Below are 19,576 nucleotides of genomic sequence, written 5' to 3'. Positions count from 1 at the left end.
ATGGAAAATTAGTTAGGACCTTGTAATTAATGCTTCCATCTGCAGGAAAGGGGCCGTGTCTGCAGCGGGTGCTGCCTGTCCAGCTGGATCCACCCGGGGACGCCGGGAATGATGAGGACCAACCTGCTCAGCCACAGCCAGCCAAGCCTGCAAACAGGGGCTGCACCCAGCTCAGGGCCTAAATTCACCACGTGGGGTGAAGAAACCCCCGGGATGGGGAGATGGGGGACCCAGGTGAGGATCAGCTGGAGATGCTCCAGGTTTGGGGCTCTGCCACCCCAATCCGCCCCCGCCAGCAGAGCCAGCACACGATGGCTGGGATGCAGCATTTACCCCACAAACAATAAATCATTAGTGCACACACACCCCGTGAAAGAGTCTGTAAATCTCCTGGCACAATAAAAACACCTGGAGCGAGCGGCTGAGGCGGCCAAAACCACAACACGCTCCTGCCACGCCACACACCCACACTCCAGCACCCATCTGGGCCATCTCCCATCACACCCAAAGAGGTCCTGGGTGCTGGCTCAGTGCTCACCTCTGCCCATTTGCTGTCCCCGTCACTGCCAGCAGTGCTGGGATTTCACCTAAAACACCCAGGTTTGGTTCCAGCTCCCTCAGTCTCTGCTGCAGCCGTCACTGAGCAGGCCACGGCGTGGGGATGTCATCCCACCACTGGGAAATCCCTGCAGGGTCAGCCACGAAGTCACCAGCTCCACCTGAAACACCTCCTGAGCTGATATTCCTTAGGAGCCAAACACTTGGATCTTCCCCAAGTTGATGTGACACTTGGGGACATGGTGTAGTGTTGGAGCTGGCAGTGCTGGGTTGGACTCGGTGACCCTTTCCCACCTCAGTGATTCCGTGATCCCAACAAACTGCTGTCACTTCCCTGTGTCCCCCAGCCCCTCTGCCACCTCCTGCACGGGCCAGGCCAGGGCTGGGCACAAGCCCACGCAGGATTTGTCACTGTGGGACGAGCAGGGCCACTGTGCCTGCAGAGAGGAGCACTTTGATGGCCGAGCACCCGGCCAGACGGGCGGCTTTGCCCCGGGAGCCTGACTCAGGCAGGGCCCTCATTTATCCGGCTGTGAATCCAGATGAGCCACACCAACGCCAGGGACAGACACACAGCCCATGGCACTTCCCTTTTTTTTGCATTGGCGCAAAAATCTGACCCCAATTCCTGAAATTCGTCTTCAGCTGAGCTTCCAAGAGAAAAGCTCAAGAGAGCTTCCACACTTCTGGCTTGTGAGCACCAACTGGTGAATCCAGGGTGGGGTTTTTTTGTCCATCTCACAGTTATTAATGAGATCTGTCACAGCCAGATCTGGTGATGTGACTGTGACCACGCTGCAAATCCTGTAGAAGAAGGGACAGGACAAGACAGGACATGACAGGACAGGACAGAATAGAATAAATGGTTTCATTTGGAAGAGCCCTACAACAATCATCTGGTCCCACTGCCTGACCAATTGAGGGCTGACCAAAAAAATTAAGGGCATTGTCCAAATGCCTCAAACACTGACAGGCTTTGGCCACCTCTCTAAGCCTGTTCCAGGATTGGAACACCCTCTCCATAAAGAAATGCTTCCTAATACCCAGTTTAAACCTGCCTCAGTGCAGCTCTGAACCCTTCTGGCAGCTCCCACTCGGTGCTGCCCCCCTGGACCCACCCTGGCTCCGAGCTCCTGCACCAGCACAGGAGGGGTTAAGCTCTTTGCCTGGAAAATATTGACTTACCAGCCGGCACATCGGGAGAGGGGGGAATCTCAGAGGAGAGTTGTTTTTTTTTTTTTGTTTTTTTTTTTTTTTTTTTTTTTTTTTAAAGACAAAACACCCAAAGCCCTCTGGAGCCGCCCAGGACCCTCCCACACCCGCACGCTCCGGGTGGGTCCGGGCTCCGCTCCGCAGGTGTGAGGGCGCATCAGCCGAAAGAGTTAATCGGGCTGGGCAGGGAACGTGTGAAGGCAGCATGTGACTGCAGGTGGGGCAGGGCGGAGGGATGAATCACTCTTTTCCTTTTCCTCTTTTCACTTCTTGCTGTTACCTGTCCGGCCCGGCACTGCGCGCTGGCAGAGCCCCGAGCCGTGCGCTGCCGGGGCGATGCGCAGGAGGCTGAGGCACAGCGCCGAGCACCCCCGCGGCTGCCCCGCTCCTCCGGGAACGAGAACCAGGCACGGCACCTCGGCCGGGACATCCTGCTCCTCGCTGCCCTGCCTTAAGCCGCTTTTCTCTTTGTTTCTTTCCCAGTTTTTTTATTTCATCCGGTGTTAGCGTTGTCTTGGGAGAGCGGAGGATGAGGAGAGAGCGGACGCGGGGGTGAAGGACCTTCCTGGTGCTGTAGGTACACCTGGGGCTTTCTGCTCCGTCACGCAGCCCCTGCTGGGGGAAGCTCCGCGTTTTCCTTGCCCGGAGCAAGCCAGAAACCAAACCCTCCTCCCCGGCAGGAAGAGCTCCGGCGTGGCAGGAGCCGTTGGAAAAGGGAGCGGTGCCTTCCCCAAGCTGCGCGTTGAGCCGGGGAGGGCGAAGCAAACTGTGTATTTAAAGACTGGAGAATAATTAATTCCTATTTATTGCCGACATCCGGAGCTCGCTGGGGGCACAGAGCTCCCTCGGGAGAGGGGACCGGCGTGCGGGGTCACCATGGCTTTCTCCCAGGTGCAGTGCTTGGACGACAGCCACGTCAACTGGAGGTCCAGCGAGTCCAAGCCCGAGTTCTTCTACAGCGAGGAGCAGCGCCTGGCCCTGGAGGCACTGGCCTCCCGTGGCCCCGACGCCTTCTATGAAGTCCTGAAGAGGGAGAACATCAGGGACTTCCTGTCCGAGCTGGAGCTGAAGAAGATCCTGGACACGCTGGAGACGTACGACCCCGGCTCCGAGTACATCCCGCGGCACGGCAGCAGCGGCGGGGACAGCGAGGGCGACCGGAACAGCCAAGGGGACGAGCAGGACATGGCCCCTTCCCTGGAGTACTGGCCCCAGAGGTCCGACCGCTCCATCCCGCAGTTGGACCTGGGCTGGCCCGAGACCATCGCCTACCGCGGGGTCACCAGGGCCAGCGTCTACATGCAGCCACCCATCGAGGGCCAGGCGCACATCAAGGAGGTGGTGAGGAAGATGATCTGCCAGGCTCAGAAGGTGAGGTGCGCCGCGGGGACGGGGCAGGATTGGCCCCAGGGCATCGTGCTCCAAGTCCTGCCCAGCCGGGCAATCCCTGTCCTGCGGGAAGCTCTGCCCGAGCAGAGGCAGCGGGGCCAAGCGTGCAGGTTTTTCCTTGTAACCAGTATTTGGGGATCGGGCTTTGCTGGGGATGCTGCCAGCCGGGTTCAGCACTCCTGGCAGCAGCACAGCCCTTCCCAATATCCACACAGCAGCACCGCTCGTCCCAACATCCCTGCGGGGCTCTGGGGAAAGCTGCTGGGGAGAAAAATGGGTTGAGTTGTTCTCCAGCTGTGAGCCCACAATCCCAGCCACTCCACAGTCGTTATTCCCGGTGTGACAGCACGCAGGAACCTGGGATTGTGTCCTGGTTTCAGGCCCTGGGTCCACCAGCTGTCCAGTATTGACCCTGGGGTCATGGCCCAGCCTCAGTTCCTTGTGTCCACCATCCGTCCAGTCCACAAGCCTGGAGCGAAGTAGTCAAAGCTTCTGGTCTAGCACTGACCCACACGAGGGTCAAGCTTGGCCCGAGATGGCTGCGGGGCTCCAAGCTGGCTCATCCTGGCTCTCAGAGGACAAGGATGAGCTGGTGAGCAGGAGGGACAAGGCTGGGCAGATGCTGAAGGGATTTGGGTTGAGACTTGTCCTCGCTGTGGCGTCAAGCCGAGGCGCAGGGAGTGGGGGCGCATGAGCCACCACCCAGGGAAGGAGGGAGATGGTGGCCTGTGCTGAAGGTCAGCAGAGGTGGGAAGGTGCTGCTGGTGTTTCCCAGCGACCCAGTCCCAGGAGGGGTTGGTACCTGCTGGTTTCTTGGTGCTTGGAAGCTCCTTGAGTTCTGTGCATCCAGTACCGTGAGAGCTCCAGGGAAAGAGCTTCCCAACCCAGAGGATGTTCCAGCAGGGAAACAGGGAGACCCTGCCGGGGCAGCTGTGGAGCAGAGGGGACAGGCCAGGATGCATCAGGTCCACCTGAGGCTGCTCCAGAGATAGTGCTGGGGTTTGCAGATCCTGCTAGGAGAGAGGGAAACCTGTGACATGCAGCCAGCAGAGCCTCTCCAGACCAGCTCAGGCAGAAAAACGAATCTCTCAAAACATCCAAGGCAGCAGGATCAGGGGAATGGCTGTTGGGGATGTCAGGGGTGTGGGCAGGAGCCATCTCTGTCCACCTCACAGAAGTCGAGGTGACTTGTGCTCACCTGTGACATTTTCCCCGCCAAAGCGCTTTGCAGCGAGGGCAAAGGGAAGGGAGAGCTGACATCCCGTGGGATGGAGGATGGGAGAACAATCCCACAACAAACAATGTCTCATCTTCGGGTCTTTCCGGCCGCCTCTGACCTGGGCTTGCAGCTCCCGCCTGCCTTTGCCTACTCACCGCTTCCCACCTGCCCCCACGCAAGCAGCTCCTCCTGAGTCACCCCACGCCCTGCTCCTGCTCCCAGAGCTGAGTCAGGCACATCCCCACCTCCCCTGGAGCCTCTCCAGGACACGGGGACGTGGCCACGGCTGTTGCTGCTGCGCTCATCGCCGGCACCCGATGGCCCCTGAGCAGGGCTGGGCTCTGCCTCCCGCTCCAGACGGGCCCTGACTGTGGGATGAGACATGGTGACACCAGTGGTGACATGCAGGAGCCTGCTCGGAGCTCATGGTGCCTCAGGAAGTGTAGAGATGGGTGAGTGCCTCGTGCTGCAGGGCCTGGGGGTGGCAGGAGTTGCAGGAGAGTGGGGCTCTTCCATGGTCTCCCGTCCCGTATTTGAGCACAGAAGTCCTTGCAGCTGAAACTGCTGTCACACAGAGGAGCCCAGGTGAGGGTGGGGAACACTGGGCTAGACCACCCTGCTGATTTCTGCCAGGGCTCAAGGTCTTCAGAGCAGCTCAGAGGTGAAAGGGTTTGGCTGAGGAAGCTGAGAGTGGACAAAGGCACCGTCCTGCGGCCACCATCAGATGTCACACACACTGTCCATGTGCTGTCCTCCCTGGGGAGGTCCCTGCCCCAGTGCTCTCCACCACGTGCAAAGGAGCACAGGCTTGGGAGAGGTTCACAGTTCCCTGCCAGAGGATGACCCTTGCTCCAGACGCCGTCCCAGACACTCTGCTCCCGGTGCCAGCCCCAAACCCCGCCGTGCGAGTCGCTGTCCAGGAGAGCAAAGTCCTCTGGCGCTGGCCCAGGAGAGTTCAGAGCCCATGAGAGCAGTGCTGGTGCTGGGGCGAGGAATCCCAGGGATGTGAGGCTGCTCTGAGGGTCAGAAGAGCCCTGGTGCTTGAAGGAACAACGCCAAACGCAGAGCCTCAAACCCAGGCGTGCCAGAGAGGGAGATGCAAATGATCCTCTCCTCTTGCTGGGAATGAACGGGAGAAAGGAGAGGCAGGATCCCGTGGCCACATCCCTGAAAATCCCATCTTTGTGGCCAACAAGCAGAGCTGGTGAGGGATTCCCCCAGAGACCTTCAGCAGGCCGAGCCGTGGCACGGCCGTCTCCTCCTTGCTGCGGATCCCTCGGGCTGCAAAGCTCACAGGTTGGACATCAGGAACAATTTCCTCATGGAAAGGGTGGTCAGGCACTGGAAGGGGCTGCCCAGAGAGGTTTGGAGTCCCCATCCTGGAGGCTTCCAAGGAATTTGTGGATGTGGCACTCAGCGCTCTGGGCCGGTGACAAGTGGTGATGGATCCAAGGCTGGACTTGACAATCCTGAATGTCTTTTCCAACCTGAATGATTCTATGGTGGAAGGGAGGAAGATGTCCCTCCTCCTCTCCTCTTGGCTCCTTCTGACCAGAAACCAGAGCATGAAAACATTGACCTTGGCCTGGAGCCAGTGGAGAGAGCAGTGACTCTGACCTCTTCTCTTCACTTGAGGCTCCAGGTTGGGATTGTGGTGATGTAATTACCCTGAGCAACTTCCAGCAAAGGTTGGGAGGCCCTATTAATTACTGTTTACAAAACCTGCTGCTGTTCCTGGATGAAAGGGTCGACAGGGGAGAGCAATTATTAATGTTACTTGTCCCACCTCTCCTCCAGCCCAACACTCTTCCTCTAATTGTGCCTTGGTGCCTGCCTAATTTATTAAATGCCCACGTGGTGCACCCCAAATGTCATTATCTGATGATTCATAGTGAGACAATAAAGACCTGCAACTTCCTCTATAAAACATGATCCTGCAGTTTAGGCACTCATCAAAGCTGTTCCAAAAAATCACAAGAGCATTTGGGATTTTTTGGGATTCATTTGGGATGTCCAGGGGGATACAATGCTCCCTGCTCCTCAGGGATTTGGGACCCAGCACCTGCACGTCTGCAGGCAAGAAAAGCTTCTCCCACATGGGCACTGGGAGCCTCCAGCTGTAGATTTAGGGCTGATTTCCTCTGCACCCTCCAGGAGAATGGCAAAGGGATGGCAAAGCTTCCTGGGATGACGCAGCAGCAAAAGGGCTTCAGGAAAGGGAACGTCCCAGCACCGAGCGCTGCCCTGGCAGAGGTGACAGGGACAAGGGACAGGCTGCTCCTCACAGCCAGATGGCACAGCTCGCTCCAGACAACCCCATTCCCCAAGCTGGGAAGCAAAGAGCACGCAGGATTTCACTGCTCCAGAGCAGACAGGCCTCCACTCTTTGCAGAGTACCCCTGTGCCAGGGTTTGGCATGCCAGGGCTCAAGCCCAGCAGCAGATTTCACCCAGACAAGGACAGTCCCTGCGTGGGGAGCGTTGCCAGCGCTCTCCCGGCCCCTTGCCAGGGCAGTGTTGGCACACTGGAGTGAGAGCCCGGTGACAAACCAGGGCCAAGCCTGTCCTGCAGGCAAGACACGGTGGGGAGGGAAGCAGGAGCTGAGCAGCGACAGGATGCACCAGCTGAGCAGGAGAAATTGGGTTAAAATGTGGGCAAGTGGCTGAGAGCTGGGCTCCCTTCCCACCCTGGGCCACTGCCCGCAGTGTGTGAGCAGGGCTGGGATGGGGCACAGTGGGAAAATGCTTTCTGAGGGAAAATGTTCCTTTCCCTCAGAAACAAAGGTCAGCGCTGTTCTCATCCCCATTCCACAAGTGCTCAACTTTTCCTGGGGTAAACACAGACATGGGCAGGGAGCAGCAGGGTCAGAAAGCAAATCATCAGCCACCAAACCAAACCCACACTGTCCCACCACAGGTGTCCCCTACCCAGGACTCATGGGAGACAGCTCAGCTGCTCCCCAGTTTCTTGCTGAACACGGAAAATTCAAGCCCAGAACTCCCAGAGTAGCTTTGAACCCGTCCCACGGCTGATTCCTGCCTCAGTTTCCCCACCAGGACAACATGGACGAGCAAACACACAAGTGGGTGCACAAGGGAGTGAGGATTTAGCTTTCCACAGCAAAGCCTGGGGAGAGGCTCTTGGGTGAGGATAAATGGGAATTCAGTTAAAATCGAGCGGCAAAGCCATAAAGTGCCCCCTCACCTGCCTCGCTGGCACCTCCCAAAACTCTCCTGTGTGGTCAGGGCTGGGGACACCCAGGTGGCATCAGGGACAGCAGGACTGGGGCTCCCCACACAGCCTTGCTCTTCCCCCCATCGCCTGCAGAAAAGGAAGGGAAGAGGCAGCAGTGTCATAACAATCCTCTGCTTAATTAAAGCTCTCCACGTCCTGTGGCACAGAACTAATTAAAAGGCAGCTCGGTGCTTTGAGAGCTCGTCTGAGTGTGCAAGCACCCAGCACCATCCCAGCCCCTTCCTGGGGGAGGGAGGAGCACCCTGGGGTCTCCCTGGTGTCCCCCCTGGCTCAGCCTCTGCCATGGCCAGCAGGGCCCCTCTGGAAGGGCGAGTGGCCGAGAGCACCCACCTGCCCCCAGCCCAGAGCACCTTCCAGGAACAGCCACAGGGGTGGGAGGAACTCCAACCGTGGGACAAGGACAAACCAGCACCCTGATGCTTTTCCCTGGGATGAGGGGAGGCAGAAATCCCTGAGGAGCTGCCCTGGGATTGCCTCCAGCCCCTCTGCCTGCCGTGAGCTGCTGCTCACCGCCACCGGTGATGCCATCACCAGGAAATCAACACCCATGGGCACAGGCAGACATTCCAGTGAAACTCCCAGCGTGGCCCAGATCCATTTTCCTATCAGCCCCAGCTGTGGCTGGGACAGCAGCAAACGCCCTGGGGTCCAAAGGCAGCTCCAGCTTGTGGATATCAGTGACACTGCCTGTGACAAACACAGCTGCCACTGCTGTCCTGGCTCTGCTCCTTCCATCCAGCCTGGGAGGAAGGAGGGACCTGTGCAGGAGGAGAGCAGCCCAGGCTGGGCAGTGAGACCAGGACAGACGGACACAGCACTCAATGGCTGGGCTTGATGATCCTGCAGGTCTTTATCAACCTTAACCATTCTGTGGTCGTTGTGCATCAAAGGTCTCCCCTTCTGATGCTCCCTGCAATGCTGATAGCAAAGGGACACCAAACTTCTCAGCCAGAGACTGGACTCTGAATTTTGTGAAGCCTGTTAAAAGGCAGGAAAGTTAGATTCACCCTCAGTAAACGGTTTTTCATCAGTAGGTTATTCTTTAGATCACCACTGAAATGGTTAGGGTTTGAAAAAACATCCAAAGATGATCAAATCCAACAATTAACTCAGCACTGCCAGGGCCACCACTAAACCATGTCCCCAGGTGCCACAGCCACCTCTTTCGGTGATCGAACTTTCCACAGTGACAGCAGAGGAATGGGAGCACTTCCCATCCTCAGACTGTCTGGAGCTGGGGGCAGTCCTGGGCTGCCCCACGCCAGATTCCAGCCTCCCACAGGGAGCACTTTGCTTTGCCTCTCACAAAACAAGCTCTGACTGTACCTTGGGTTATCCCTGGCCACTCTACCCAGACTCATCTCTCCTGTCCCCTCTCCAGGTCATCGCCGTGGTCATGGACATGTTCACCGACGTGGACATCTTCAAGGACCTCCTGGACGCCGGCTTCAAGAGGAAAGTGGGAGTCTACATCATTTTGGATGAGACCAACGTGAAGCACTTCCTTCAGATGTGTGAGCGAGCCCACATGCACGCTGGACACTTGAAGGTAGGGATGACCCGAGGGTCTGCAGCTAGGGAACCTCCTCCAAACGCAGGAGATAATCAGAGTTACCATCCTGCTCCCTCCTCTCTTGGGAGAGACACCCCAGTTGTGAAGAGTTCAGTCCATTTTTCCTGTAGCCAAAGCTGGAGGTGATGCCCAAATCCAGGAGCAGCAGGGAGGGGTGGGCGAGAAGATGGGATGTGGATTTACACCCAGCAAAGCTGGATGCAGAAAGCCCAGGGGGCTGCTGGTACCCAACCAGCGCTGGGACAGAGCAGAGGTTGAGGGGTGCAGCCCTACAAGGATGGGCTCAGCAAAGCCCAGGGCAAACCTGCGAGCTCAGCTCCTCCTGAGGAACGAGCTGGCGAGGGAGAGGCAGCAGCAGAGGCTGTGCCAGCGCCGGATCCGTGCTGTCACCAGCTCCCTGCCTCCTGCTGCTGCCCCGGGGGCAGGACCGGCACCGCCGCCCGTTCTCCGCTTTCAGGCTCTCCCGCAAGTCAGAGGCTGGAATTAAAAAACTCGATTTTCCCCTTTTCCGGAGCCTCCGCCCCAGCACGGGGCCGGGAGCGGAGCAGGGAGGCTCCCACGCTGCCTGAGGCCCTGGCAGCTGCCAAGGATGCCCTCACTGCTCTCACTGCGCTGGGCAGTGCACGCTGGAGGCGCTGATCTGCCCGGCCACGGATGCACGTGGAACCGCTCCTGTGCATGGATCCCATGGAAAACCAGGGAAGGCAAGGCACAAGGAGGGATGCCTGTCAGTCTAGGGGTCGGTTGGATGGGGCTTGGAGCAACCTGGTCTAGTTTAAGTTGTCCTTGCCCATGGCAGGGGGTTGGAATGAGATTTAAGGTCCCTTCCAGCCCAAGCGATTCTGGGATTCCCCTTCCACGTCCCTGTGTGAGCAGAGGGTGCAGAGAAAATCACCTGTCACAGAGCTCATGCAAAGGCAATGAAGGGGCAGAGGAGAGGACAGGGAGTTATTTCAGCCTCAGGAGCAGCAGCCAGAGCAGGGACCCTCACTCCGGCCACAGGACAGTCCCAGGCTCTGCCCCGGGCACAACACCCCCATCACCAGCATGGCACGCAAACACACCGGGGCAGCCTCACAGTCCCACTGGGGGCTCGCAGACCCCCACTCCTGGCCACCATGGCTCGGCCTCGCCTGTTCCTTGGCAGAAAAGCGATGTTGCCGCTGCTGACGTCAGCCGGCCGCGCGCCCGCTGCCAAATGCCCGCCGGGAGGGCCTGTGCCCGGGCAAGCTCCCCAGATCTGCTTAGGGTGAGGGCCAACCCCTGGCTGAGCAGGAACACGCAGGAGCCACGACACCCTCGCACCTGGCTGGCACGAGGTGGGGGGAGCAGGGGCTCAGGGACCCCCCAAGCCTCACACCTTCCCCAGCCGCCGTGCCCGCCAGCCTGGCTTAATTGCTGCTCCCAACAATTAAAGCAAGCACAGCCCAGCTTTTAGCTGCGTCCCAGCTCCCTGGAGAGCCTGGGATCCCGCAGGCTGCTGCTGCTTCAAGACCAGAAAAGCCAGCGCTGACGCGCTCCGGTGTTTTCCTGCATTAGCAGCCCGGTGGCAGGACTGGAAAAGCAGGAGAACATCTGCAGAGCTCTGCGAATGTCTAGAAGTTGGGATTTGCCACGTATTGCAGCCAATTCGCTGGCACGGGGTGCAGGAGGAGGTGAGGAAAGTAGGGCAGAGTCTGGGAGCTGCTTCTTGAGGCAGGAGATGATAACGAAACGTCCCTCGTTATCTCGGTGCCGTCGCCGGCAATTAGCAACCGGCTTGGGCAAGGCGGGCGCCGCTTGAGCAAAGGCTGCCTGGGGAGTGATTCACCCAGCCCGGCTCCTCGGCCGTCCCGCTGCCTCGGCAGGGATTAAAGAAGCAGATTTTACTTAACAGCAGTGATAGGAGGAGGAAAAGGGACCAGCACCGGGAGCGTTGTTGTCTGAAAAACAGCCGGAGCTGCTCCTTGGGTTTGGGCAAAGGGTCAGCTGCGAGTGGGTGGTGGGCAGAGGGTGAAGCCTCGGGTGTCACTGCTCTCTCAGCAGCCCCATAACATGGGACAGGGGTGGGAATTGCCATCCCGGCCCCCTCAGTGCAGCACACTGGCAGGAATTAGGATGCTCAGCACCAGTTTCGCCCCAGCAAGCAAAAAGGAAAATGCTAAGAAAAACATGAAATTTACAGAAAATTGCCCCCAAACCTTCTCCGTTCAGCGAGTGGAACTTCCCTGGAAACACAGTCAGGAAAGCTGTGGCTTTCACATCATCTGCACTGAATTTCCCTGCCAAGGGTGGGGGAGCAGGGACTAGGGGTGCACCTGGGCTTAGGACTGTGCCTGGTCATGGTCTCCAGGGAGAGAGGAGAGCCCAGGCAAGCAGATGAGAAAGGCTGGAGGAGGGGAAGACAAATATTTTTGATGCTTTTCTTTAAAAAACAAAACAAAACACACAATAAAACAGACATGGAGGGCATGACCCAGTGATGACACAGAGCCTTTTGCAACAGCATTCTCAACATCCCAGCAGGAACAGGAGGAATGCAGGCGCTTTCTTAAGAAAATATTTTCTCCCCACCCGAAAGGAGCCCCTTTGCCGTGGGAGATGCTATCTGCTCTGCTGTGGAATGTGCCAGGGCCCTCCATGGAGACACCGGAGACAGGAGCCAGACTGGGGATAAAAAAAGAACAAAAGCATTTTCACAGAGCCAGGGCTGCCCCTGCATCACTGGCTTCCCTGGGGAGGACACCCAACTCCACACCAGGGACCTGCTCCCACGTCACCAGGTTTCGTTTCCCGAGGGTGAAAATGTGTTTCCCCACTGCCTGATTTCCCACCAGCCCCTAAAAGCAGGACTAGATGCCCGAATTTAGGAGCACAGCAAAGGGGGAGCGTGGGGAAGGACAAACCCACCGCCAGCAGGTCCACGTGGGCTGTGCTGGGGTCACCGCCTCCCCCCCAAAACCCCCTGCAGATCTCCTGTGGGAGCAGGTGTGGAACCTCCTCTCCCATGGTGGCATTTGCATAGATTGCAGGAGCTGGGGAGCGCTTGGCAGCACCACCACACAGCACTCGCCCACGGACACCGAGTTCAAGAGTTGGCAAACACAGCTGGCACATGGGCAAAGCAGGAAACTCTCCAAGCCGGGCCCATGGTGGCCTTGGGCGAGTTATTTTATCTCCCCATCGCTGTGGTCTCCTCTGAGCCGGCCATGAAGGACATTCCCAGTCCTCAGAGGGGCTGTGGGGCATCCAGAGGGGCGTTCTTGGAGGGGCGGGTGGTGGTCTCACAGCAGCTCTTCACTCCTGCCCACACCTCTGCCTTTGCTCTGCAGAACCTGCGCGTCCGCAGCACCGGGGGGACGGAGTTCTTCACCCGCTCGGCCACCAAGTTCAAGGGGGCTTTGGCCCAGAAGTTCATGTTTGTGGACGGGGATCGATCCATGTGTGGCTCCTACAGGTAAATCAGTGACATCTCCTCTTGCCCACCCCACGGAGGTGTTGGTCAAAGGATCCGTGTGAACCCTCGTGGTGCAAGGCCCCAGGGCCCCGTGCCAGATTTGCTCTCCTCATCCTAAACTGGGAGGAGATTTTCCAAGGAGATTTGGAGTGGGCCCTAAGGGGTTCCCACCACTCCCTTCACCGCCAGGTCTAGGACACCCACCCTTCTTGGAGGTGGTGGGACACACCAAGTGTTTCTGTGCTGATGGGCACAAGGAAGGACCAAAGCACCAAAACACAGCTGGTCCCAACTCTCACGCAAGCTCAGCTTTCCCAGTCAATGTCCTGCACAAAGTATTTTTCGTTTTGTTCAAAGGAAAACTTACTTAGGTAGAAACGGACCAGCCCTGGTCAGGTTTTAGTCTAAAAGACAAGTTTTACAAACATGGAGCTGAAACATTTCCTCTTTTCTGGCCATAACAAATAACACATCCACTTACGAGTCACTTCTCTTAACCCAAACTGACACAGGGAAAGCAGCCAACACTAAGGCGAAAAACAGACCCCACTGCAAATACCTTTTATTTTTACTTCAAGTCCCACTGTGCTCAGGACTTCAACCCTTCACTCTAATTTGGGATGGGAGCTATTTTGTCAATCCCATTATTATTAATGTTTACAGTGAGATCATGTCCCTGCTGGCTCCATCAGTCCCCCGGGGAAGGCCAGGGCTGGGGAGAGGTGCTATTTACCAGCTGAGAGTCTCCAATGTGTTTCTGTTCCAGCTTCACCTGGTCCGCGGCGAGGACGGACCGGAACGTCATCACGGTCCTCTCGGGCCAGGTGGTGGAGGCCTTTGACAAGCAGTTCCAGGAGCTCTACCTCATGTCCAAGGGGGTGAGCCTCAAGTCCATCTCCATGGGCGAAGAGCCCGAACCCGAGCCCGTAACGCTGCCCTCCGTGGTGCCGGTGACCCCCGCCAACGCCGTGGTGAAGAAGCTGATAAACCCCAAATACGCCCTGGTGAAGGCCAAGAGCGCCGACCAGATCAGCAAGACCTCATCAGAGAACCAGGACAAAAACCAGAAGAGTGACAACAAAGGCAAAGCACCTCCCGAGGGCCAGGGGGGCGACCGGCACGGCGACGTGGCTGACGTCTCCCTGCTCATCCACCCCGGCCTCCTGAACCTGGAGAAAGCCAACATGTTTGACTACCTGCCCACCTGGGTGGAGCCGGACCCCGAGCCTGGGAGCGAAGTCTTGGGCTACATCAACATCATCGACCCCAAGGTGAAGAACGCGAAGCTGTCGCAGATGAACCGCATCAAAGTCTGCGACGTCTCCCAGGCCAGCGCGCAGCACCGGCAGATGCTGAAGAACAGGGAGATGGAGGCCAGGAAGAACTCAGACCAGGAGCTGCCTCTGCTGTCCCCCAGCCACAGACAGATCCCACAGCCCCCCATGGAAGCTCCCGCAGCCCCCACTACCACCCCCATCGAAGGCATCAGCTGGACAACGAGGCAAGTGGGGACATTTGCCTCTTCACCGCTGGGCCACCATTTGAAGCCACAGGAGGAGGCACTGGAGGATGTCAAGCCTCCAGTTCCAAAGCCAAGGACCATCCCAGTCGGTGTCCTCATGACCAAAGTCACTACAACCTGTGACAGCAGCGCTGCCCTGGAGGGTGACACGCAGCCACCACTGGCCGACCACACGGGTCTGAAGCAGGAGCGGGAGGAGAAACCCAACCGAGCTTCCAAGGAGACCTGGCACGTCCAGCCGGAGCGGCCAGCAGCAGCTCCACAGGAGGACAAAGGGCCTCCCTACGCCCACAACGGGCTGGGAGAAGAGGAGGAGGAGGAGGAAGAGGAGTACATCACCCTCAGTGACCAGGAGAGCTACTCCAGCAGCTCTGCTGACCACAGCTACCGCCGCTCCAACGCCTCCTCCATCTCAGACGAGTACTTTGAGGTGAGGGATCGCTATGGGCCCCTCCGGAGAACCAACTCGGACGTCACCCACAACGGGGAGATCCTTCCCATGCAGAGGAAGCTCAGTGACCCTCACATCAGCCGGGGCACCTTCATCAGCCCCCTGGGCAGCCTCCCCTCCCTGAAGCACATGCGCTTGGAGGACGTGACGAAGAGGAGGAGCAACGCCGTGGAGATCAGGCCCATGCTGCCCCGCGCCATCCTGGATGGCAACAGCTCCTACCCCAGCAGTGCTGCCCAGGTAGGACTTTTTGCTATAACCTCTTGTTTCTCCACCCTACAAAGGTTTGCAAACCTGGAGGTGACCCAGTCAGGTCAACCCAGGTGTGATGTCATCCCGAGTTTTTTGGCGTCATCCCGACCTTTGGTGTTGTCCTAGATGCTGAGATCAGGCTTCCCATAAAGGAGAATAACACCCTGCACGTGGCCATGGTCACCCAAGAGGTGACCAAAGACGTGGTGGCCATTCCACAGCTGTTGGTGTCCAGCAGCGGGGATGGCTGTTAAAGGGGAGGTTTTGGCTAATTAAAGATTAGCCCACAGCACTGGGCTGGGGGTGGAGCTGTGGCCACAGCTGGACAGATGTGCTGGGGCTCGCTGAGCTCCGTCCACAGCCCATCAGCGGGGGCATCACGCCCAGCTGGGGACAGACTGTGCATGCAGGCGTGTCCTTCTCAGGCTTGTTTTGCAGCGCCCTGCCAGGGTGATTAGCATCAAAGGGAAAGCGCTCGGACACATAATTAGGCAGAGCAAGACAGCGGAGAAACAGGGACAGCAACCTCTGTGGGCGAGTGCCACAGTCAGCAGCTTTGCGGCTGATCCACGAGTGACGCCGGGCCCTGTCACCGCACAGGGCCAGCACCCTGCTGCAATTCCATGGGGAGCAAGGCCAGAACCCCACTGCCGGGAGCACGAGGTCACAGCAACATCCCCACCACGGCCAGAGCATCGTCCCACCCAGGGGTGATGACACTGCCATCCCCCGATTTCCACCCGAGCTCTGCAACCTCCGGCAGCTCTGCCGAGCATTCCGGCTTCTCAAGGCTCCCCGCCCGCTGTTTTTGGGGCATTCCAACCCCCCAGGGCTAAACCAGGAGCTGAAATCACTGAAACTGCCTGAGGTTACCCCAGCTGAGCATCTGATCTCTATTTACAGGGAATTAAATGTACCATCCCAGAGTCCACTTGCTTCTCCCTTCCCAGGCAGTGACAGGGAGCTCAGAGCTTTAATCCTTGCACATCAAATACCCCCGAGCCCTGCAGGGCAAGGAGCATCGAGCTCTTTGATGCTCTGTGACCCAGGTGCCACCTTGCTGGGGACGGCTGGGTACGCTGGTGTTCCTGCAGTAACTTGTTCTGGCCCTTTGATGAGAGGCAGATAATTAGCACAGCATCAGGGTTAGGAAAGCCAGCACTCAGTGCAGAGGTGCAGGGAAGAGTTTCTCCCATGTGTAAAATTAATAAATTGAAGTAACCCTTGACTAACTCTTGAAAACTCAAATTTGACAGAAATCATTATCAAGTCTCCCAAGTATTTTTTTTTTTTTTTGGGTCCACATTTCTTAGGTGCTGGCCCATTGCCCAACATAGCCCAAAACACAGGTGGAGGCTCACTCAGGGCAAACATCATGTTTTCCATGTCATGGAAAACAATTTCTCTCTGGAAACCACCTTCCCTAAACACACAGCCCCATTCACAGCTGGATGCACAGCAGGCTCGAGGAGGAGGGACACCTGGGTCCTCTCCTGTCCCCCTCCCATGTGCAGAGTCCCCAGGTCTGTGCAGAGCAGAGCTTTCCAGACAAGCCCCCCTCCCATTCACCCCTTAGGGACAGGGAAAATCCCCACCCCACCGGTGCCACGGCCACATGGGGGGCCCTTACCTGGGTCCAGGACCCTGCTGACCATCCCTGGCAGACGATGAGGAACAGGGGCAGCATCTTCAGGTCTGGCCAGGATGGAGCCGGCCTTGGTGTGGCTCGGGTTTTTGGCAGAGAGTGACCGCTGGACGATGACCTGTGGAGAGCCAGGCAGGAGGGCTGAGCAGCACCAACATCTACTCCACATCAGCCTCTTCCTTGCCAAACTGCATCCCAAATGCTGGAGCCACGGGGCATCGGGCCCAAATGCAGTGTAGACGTGCACCCAACCCACAGCAGGGTTTCTCTCCAGACCAGTAACGGGTTGGGGTTACCCCATAGCACCAAAAATCCCAGTGCAACCACAGCAGCACATCCTCCAGCCAAGAACCACCATTCCCCACCACCATCCCACCCCTCTTGCCCCTTCTAGCCAATCTCCTCCCCAAAGAGTGCCCACAATGACATGGAAACCGAGTCCAGCCTCTTCCTCCTCCCACAGCTCCCCTCAAACCATCACACCTCAAAGCTCTGGCCAAGCCGTGTCCATCCACAGCACAGCCACCCCTCGGGCTTTGAGGCAATCCCTCCTAAATAGGCAACATCTGTAAGAATTGCTGATTTCACAGAGCTCAGAGTCTCTCCAAAGGCTCCCAGAGGAGTGCTCAGCACCCAGCAGGATTCAGGCTCTCCTGGGCAAGCACTGCCTCATTCTGCTGGCAGGCAGGAGGGGCAGGGTGCTGGTTCCTGGGGTGGGATACTTGGTTTAAGCCATGGTTTAAACTTCTTCCCGAGAGCCAGAGCATGTCAGGAGCCACAGGAGCCACCACCCAGCTCAGGCACATGATGAGCTCAGAGGGAGAAAAGCCAAATCACCCTTAATCCTTCTCACCTGAAGCCATCTCAGACCTTAACACTGATTTTAAGCACCTAATTAAATCAATCTCGGACTACCTAAGCTAAACTGCTTTAACACAACCCTCCTGGTCAAAGCAGGAGGTGTCAGCTCCAGGGTCAGGGAGGCCTTTGGGACTTTGGGACTGCCTGACAGTGAGGACCGTGGCAGAGGCAGGGCAGGTTGGCACAGCCAGCTCTGCAGCCTGCTGGCCCCAGCTCCTCCTGCCATCTGCACCTTGGCTCACCAGAGCCCACCTCCCCTGGTACCTCTGCACAGGTGCGATTGCACCTCCAGATCATGGCGTGGGCACGCCCAAAGGGGAGATAAACATCTGGTGGCCACAGCCATGTGTGACAACCTTACCCAGGGCAGAATTAGGATTAATGGTGCTCAGAGCCGACCCAAACGTGTGTCTCAACCCAGCTAATGAGAGCCACCCCCGCAGTGGTGTTGCAGCTCACTGCTGTCTCCCGATCCCAGCTCCTCTCCCAGCCCTCCATCCTTTCATCTGATCCTGGCACTCACCTGGTCCCGCAGGCTGGGTCTGGGTGACTGAATGCTCTTCGGGGCTGACGTGAGGGCTGAGATGATTAACGTGGGTGTTCAGGCTGCTGCTGGAGAGGAGAAGGTGTTGAGATGCCTTGTCCTGGATTTCCAGGCAGGAGGAACTTGGCTCGGGACAGCCTCCAGACTGCCAGGGCTGCTTGGGAAGTGTCAGAGAGTTTGGTACCAGAGTCAGGAATCAGCTGTGGTTAATATTTGAGGCCGTTCCGAGCTGCCACTGAATTTGGGCAAGGCACCAAGGGACAGAGGGGTTTGTCCACGAGGACACCTGGCACAGGCAGGTGAGGAGGTGGCCTTGCAGGGAGCAGCACCCTTCCAACAGCCAGAGCTCACGGTGTCTCTGCTCTTTCCCAAACAGGGCACTCACATCTACCGCTACCGGCCCAGGACCCCGGCGGGCAGAGAGCCGGGCAAGGAGGTCTCCTGCTCCCCGACGCACGAGAAACCCCTCAGGGCCACCAAGTACAGAGGGGAGGGAGCAGAACCCAAAAAGACCATTGCAGGCAGCCAGCCCTACTGGCAGAGCAAAACCTTCGGCCCCAGCAAGCCCACGGCACCCGGCCACCTGCCCCCAAACGCCCCCAGAGCGCCGGGCAAGCGCTTCACCGCCCTGCCCGAGGGCCAGAAGGCCACCGAGGAGATGAGGACACCCCTGGGCATCCCGCTCTCCAAACTCTCCCAGTCCAAGCACCTCAAGAACAGGGTTGTGGGGGCTCAGGGCGCTCCTGTGGACTCCAAAAAGCCACCCCCCGAGCCCACGGGCCAGAAGGACCAGTAGGGGCTGGGGACGGTGGCCTTGCAGAGCTGGTGGAGCCCAGGCAGGCGCCGCCGCCTTCCTTGGGGCAGGGGGTTCTTGTTTACATTTACCAGCACCACGTGGCCGTGATGGACAGCCCAAAATCATCCCTGTCCAGGGCAGAGCCCCAGAGGCTGGGTCTCGGAAGGGGTGCGTGGCACCCGCCCTGGCAGGTGGCAGTAGTGTTGGGAGCAATCTTGGATGGCACAGCCTTTAAATAGGTCTCCTCCAGGCTGGGCTGACCCCCGACCTCGTTAAAAGCTGGGAAGCATCATGGGGGGAGCTGGCACCCAGCGGTCTGTGGGATCAGCTGGCAAAACCCAGCCAGCTCCTTAACCCAGGATGCTGCCTGGGAAAGGAGGGATCGTCCACGATTGTGTTTTCTTCTGGTTATTTAAGAGACTCTTCTGTTACCGTTTTGCACAGAAGGTCCCCACTGCAGTCTGCCCTCCCTTTGGAGGGTGACCCGTGTCCTGGCACAAAGACTCCTCAAGGGACCCACCTCTTTTAAACTTGTACTGTAAAAAAGCAACTTTGTTCATTAAAGCTCCCTGGTCCCACGGCAGGAGAGCCTCGCCTAAGACTTAAAATGCAAGATTAGGTGGCCTTGGACTCAATAAACTGCAGCTCAAGGTGCCTTGGCACTAATGTCCAGCCAAATATTTTCTACCCCCCCGAGCATTTCCCCAGCACCCCCGTGTGCTCCCAGCCCCAAACCTCCAGCAAGCAGCAAAAGAAAAATAAGAATAGAAGCCCCTTCTCACTGCATTTTTCCTAGGAAATGGGAGCCAAGATGTGAGCCTGAGCCCTGACAAGGAATATGTGCCATGAACAAGCCCTCACAA

The 19,576-nt window shown here is 57.9% G+C and overlaps 1 protein-coding gene across 1 annotated transcript; it reads left to right on the top strand.

Moving 5' to 3' along the window:
- Positions 1-2,172: 2,172 nt before the first annotated feature.
- Positions 2,173-19,350, top strand: FAM83G (family with sequence similarity 83 member G). The gene is made up of 5 exons (XM_053957357.1): positions 2,173-3,141; positions 9,015-9,182; positions 12,518-12,642; positions 13,409-14,855; positions 18,294-19,350. Exons 1-5 carry the CDS (start codon positions 2,647-2,649, stop codon positions 18,711-18,713), a joined length of 2,655 nt encoding a protein of 884 aa, XP_053813332.1. The 5' UTR covers positions 2,173-2,646; the 3' UTR covers positions 18,714-19,350.
- The last annotated feature ends 226 nt before the right edge of the window (positions 19,351-19,576 follow it).

This window comes from Vidua chalybeata, chromosome 16 (assembly GCF_026979565.1).
Source record: "Vidua chalybeata isolate OUT-0048 chromosome 16, bVidCha1 merged haplotype, whole genome shotgun sequence".
NCBI classification, from domain to species: domain Eukaryota; kingdom Metazoa; phylum Chordata; class Aves; order Passeriformes; family Viduidae; genus Vidua; species Vidua chalybeata.
Note: the sequence above shows the minus strand (reverse complement) of the source record. Positions and strands in the feature narration are given on the sequence as shown.

What these genes read in the sequence shown, in the direction of transcription:
- FAM83G (XM_053957357.1), top strand. Translation starts at nt 2,647, where the DNA reads ATGGCTTTCTCCCAGGTGCAGTGCTTGGACGACAGCCACGTCAACTGG. An exon ending in TGATCTGCCAGGCTCAGAAG is followed by an intron (nt 3,142 to 9,014) that starts GTGAGGTGCGCC and finishes TCCCCTCTCCAG; the next exon opens with GTCATCGCCGTGGTCATGGA. An exon ending in TCCATGTGTGGCTCCTACAG is followed by an intron (nt 12,643 to 13,408) that starts GTAAATCAGTGA and finishes TTTCTGTTCCAG; the next exon opens with CTTCACCTGGTCCGCGGCGA.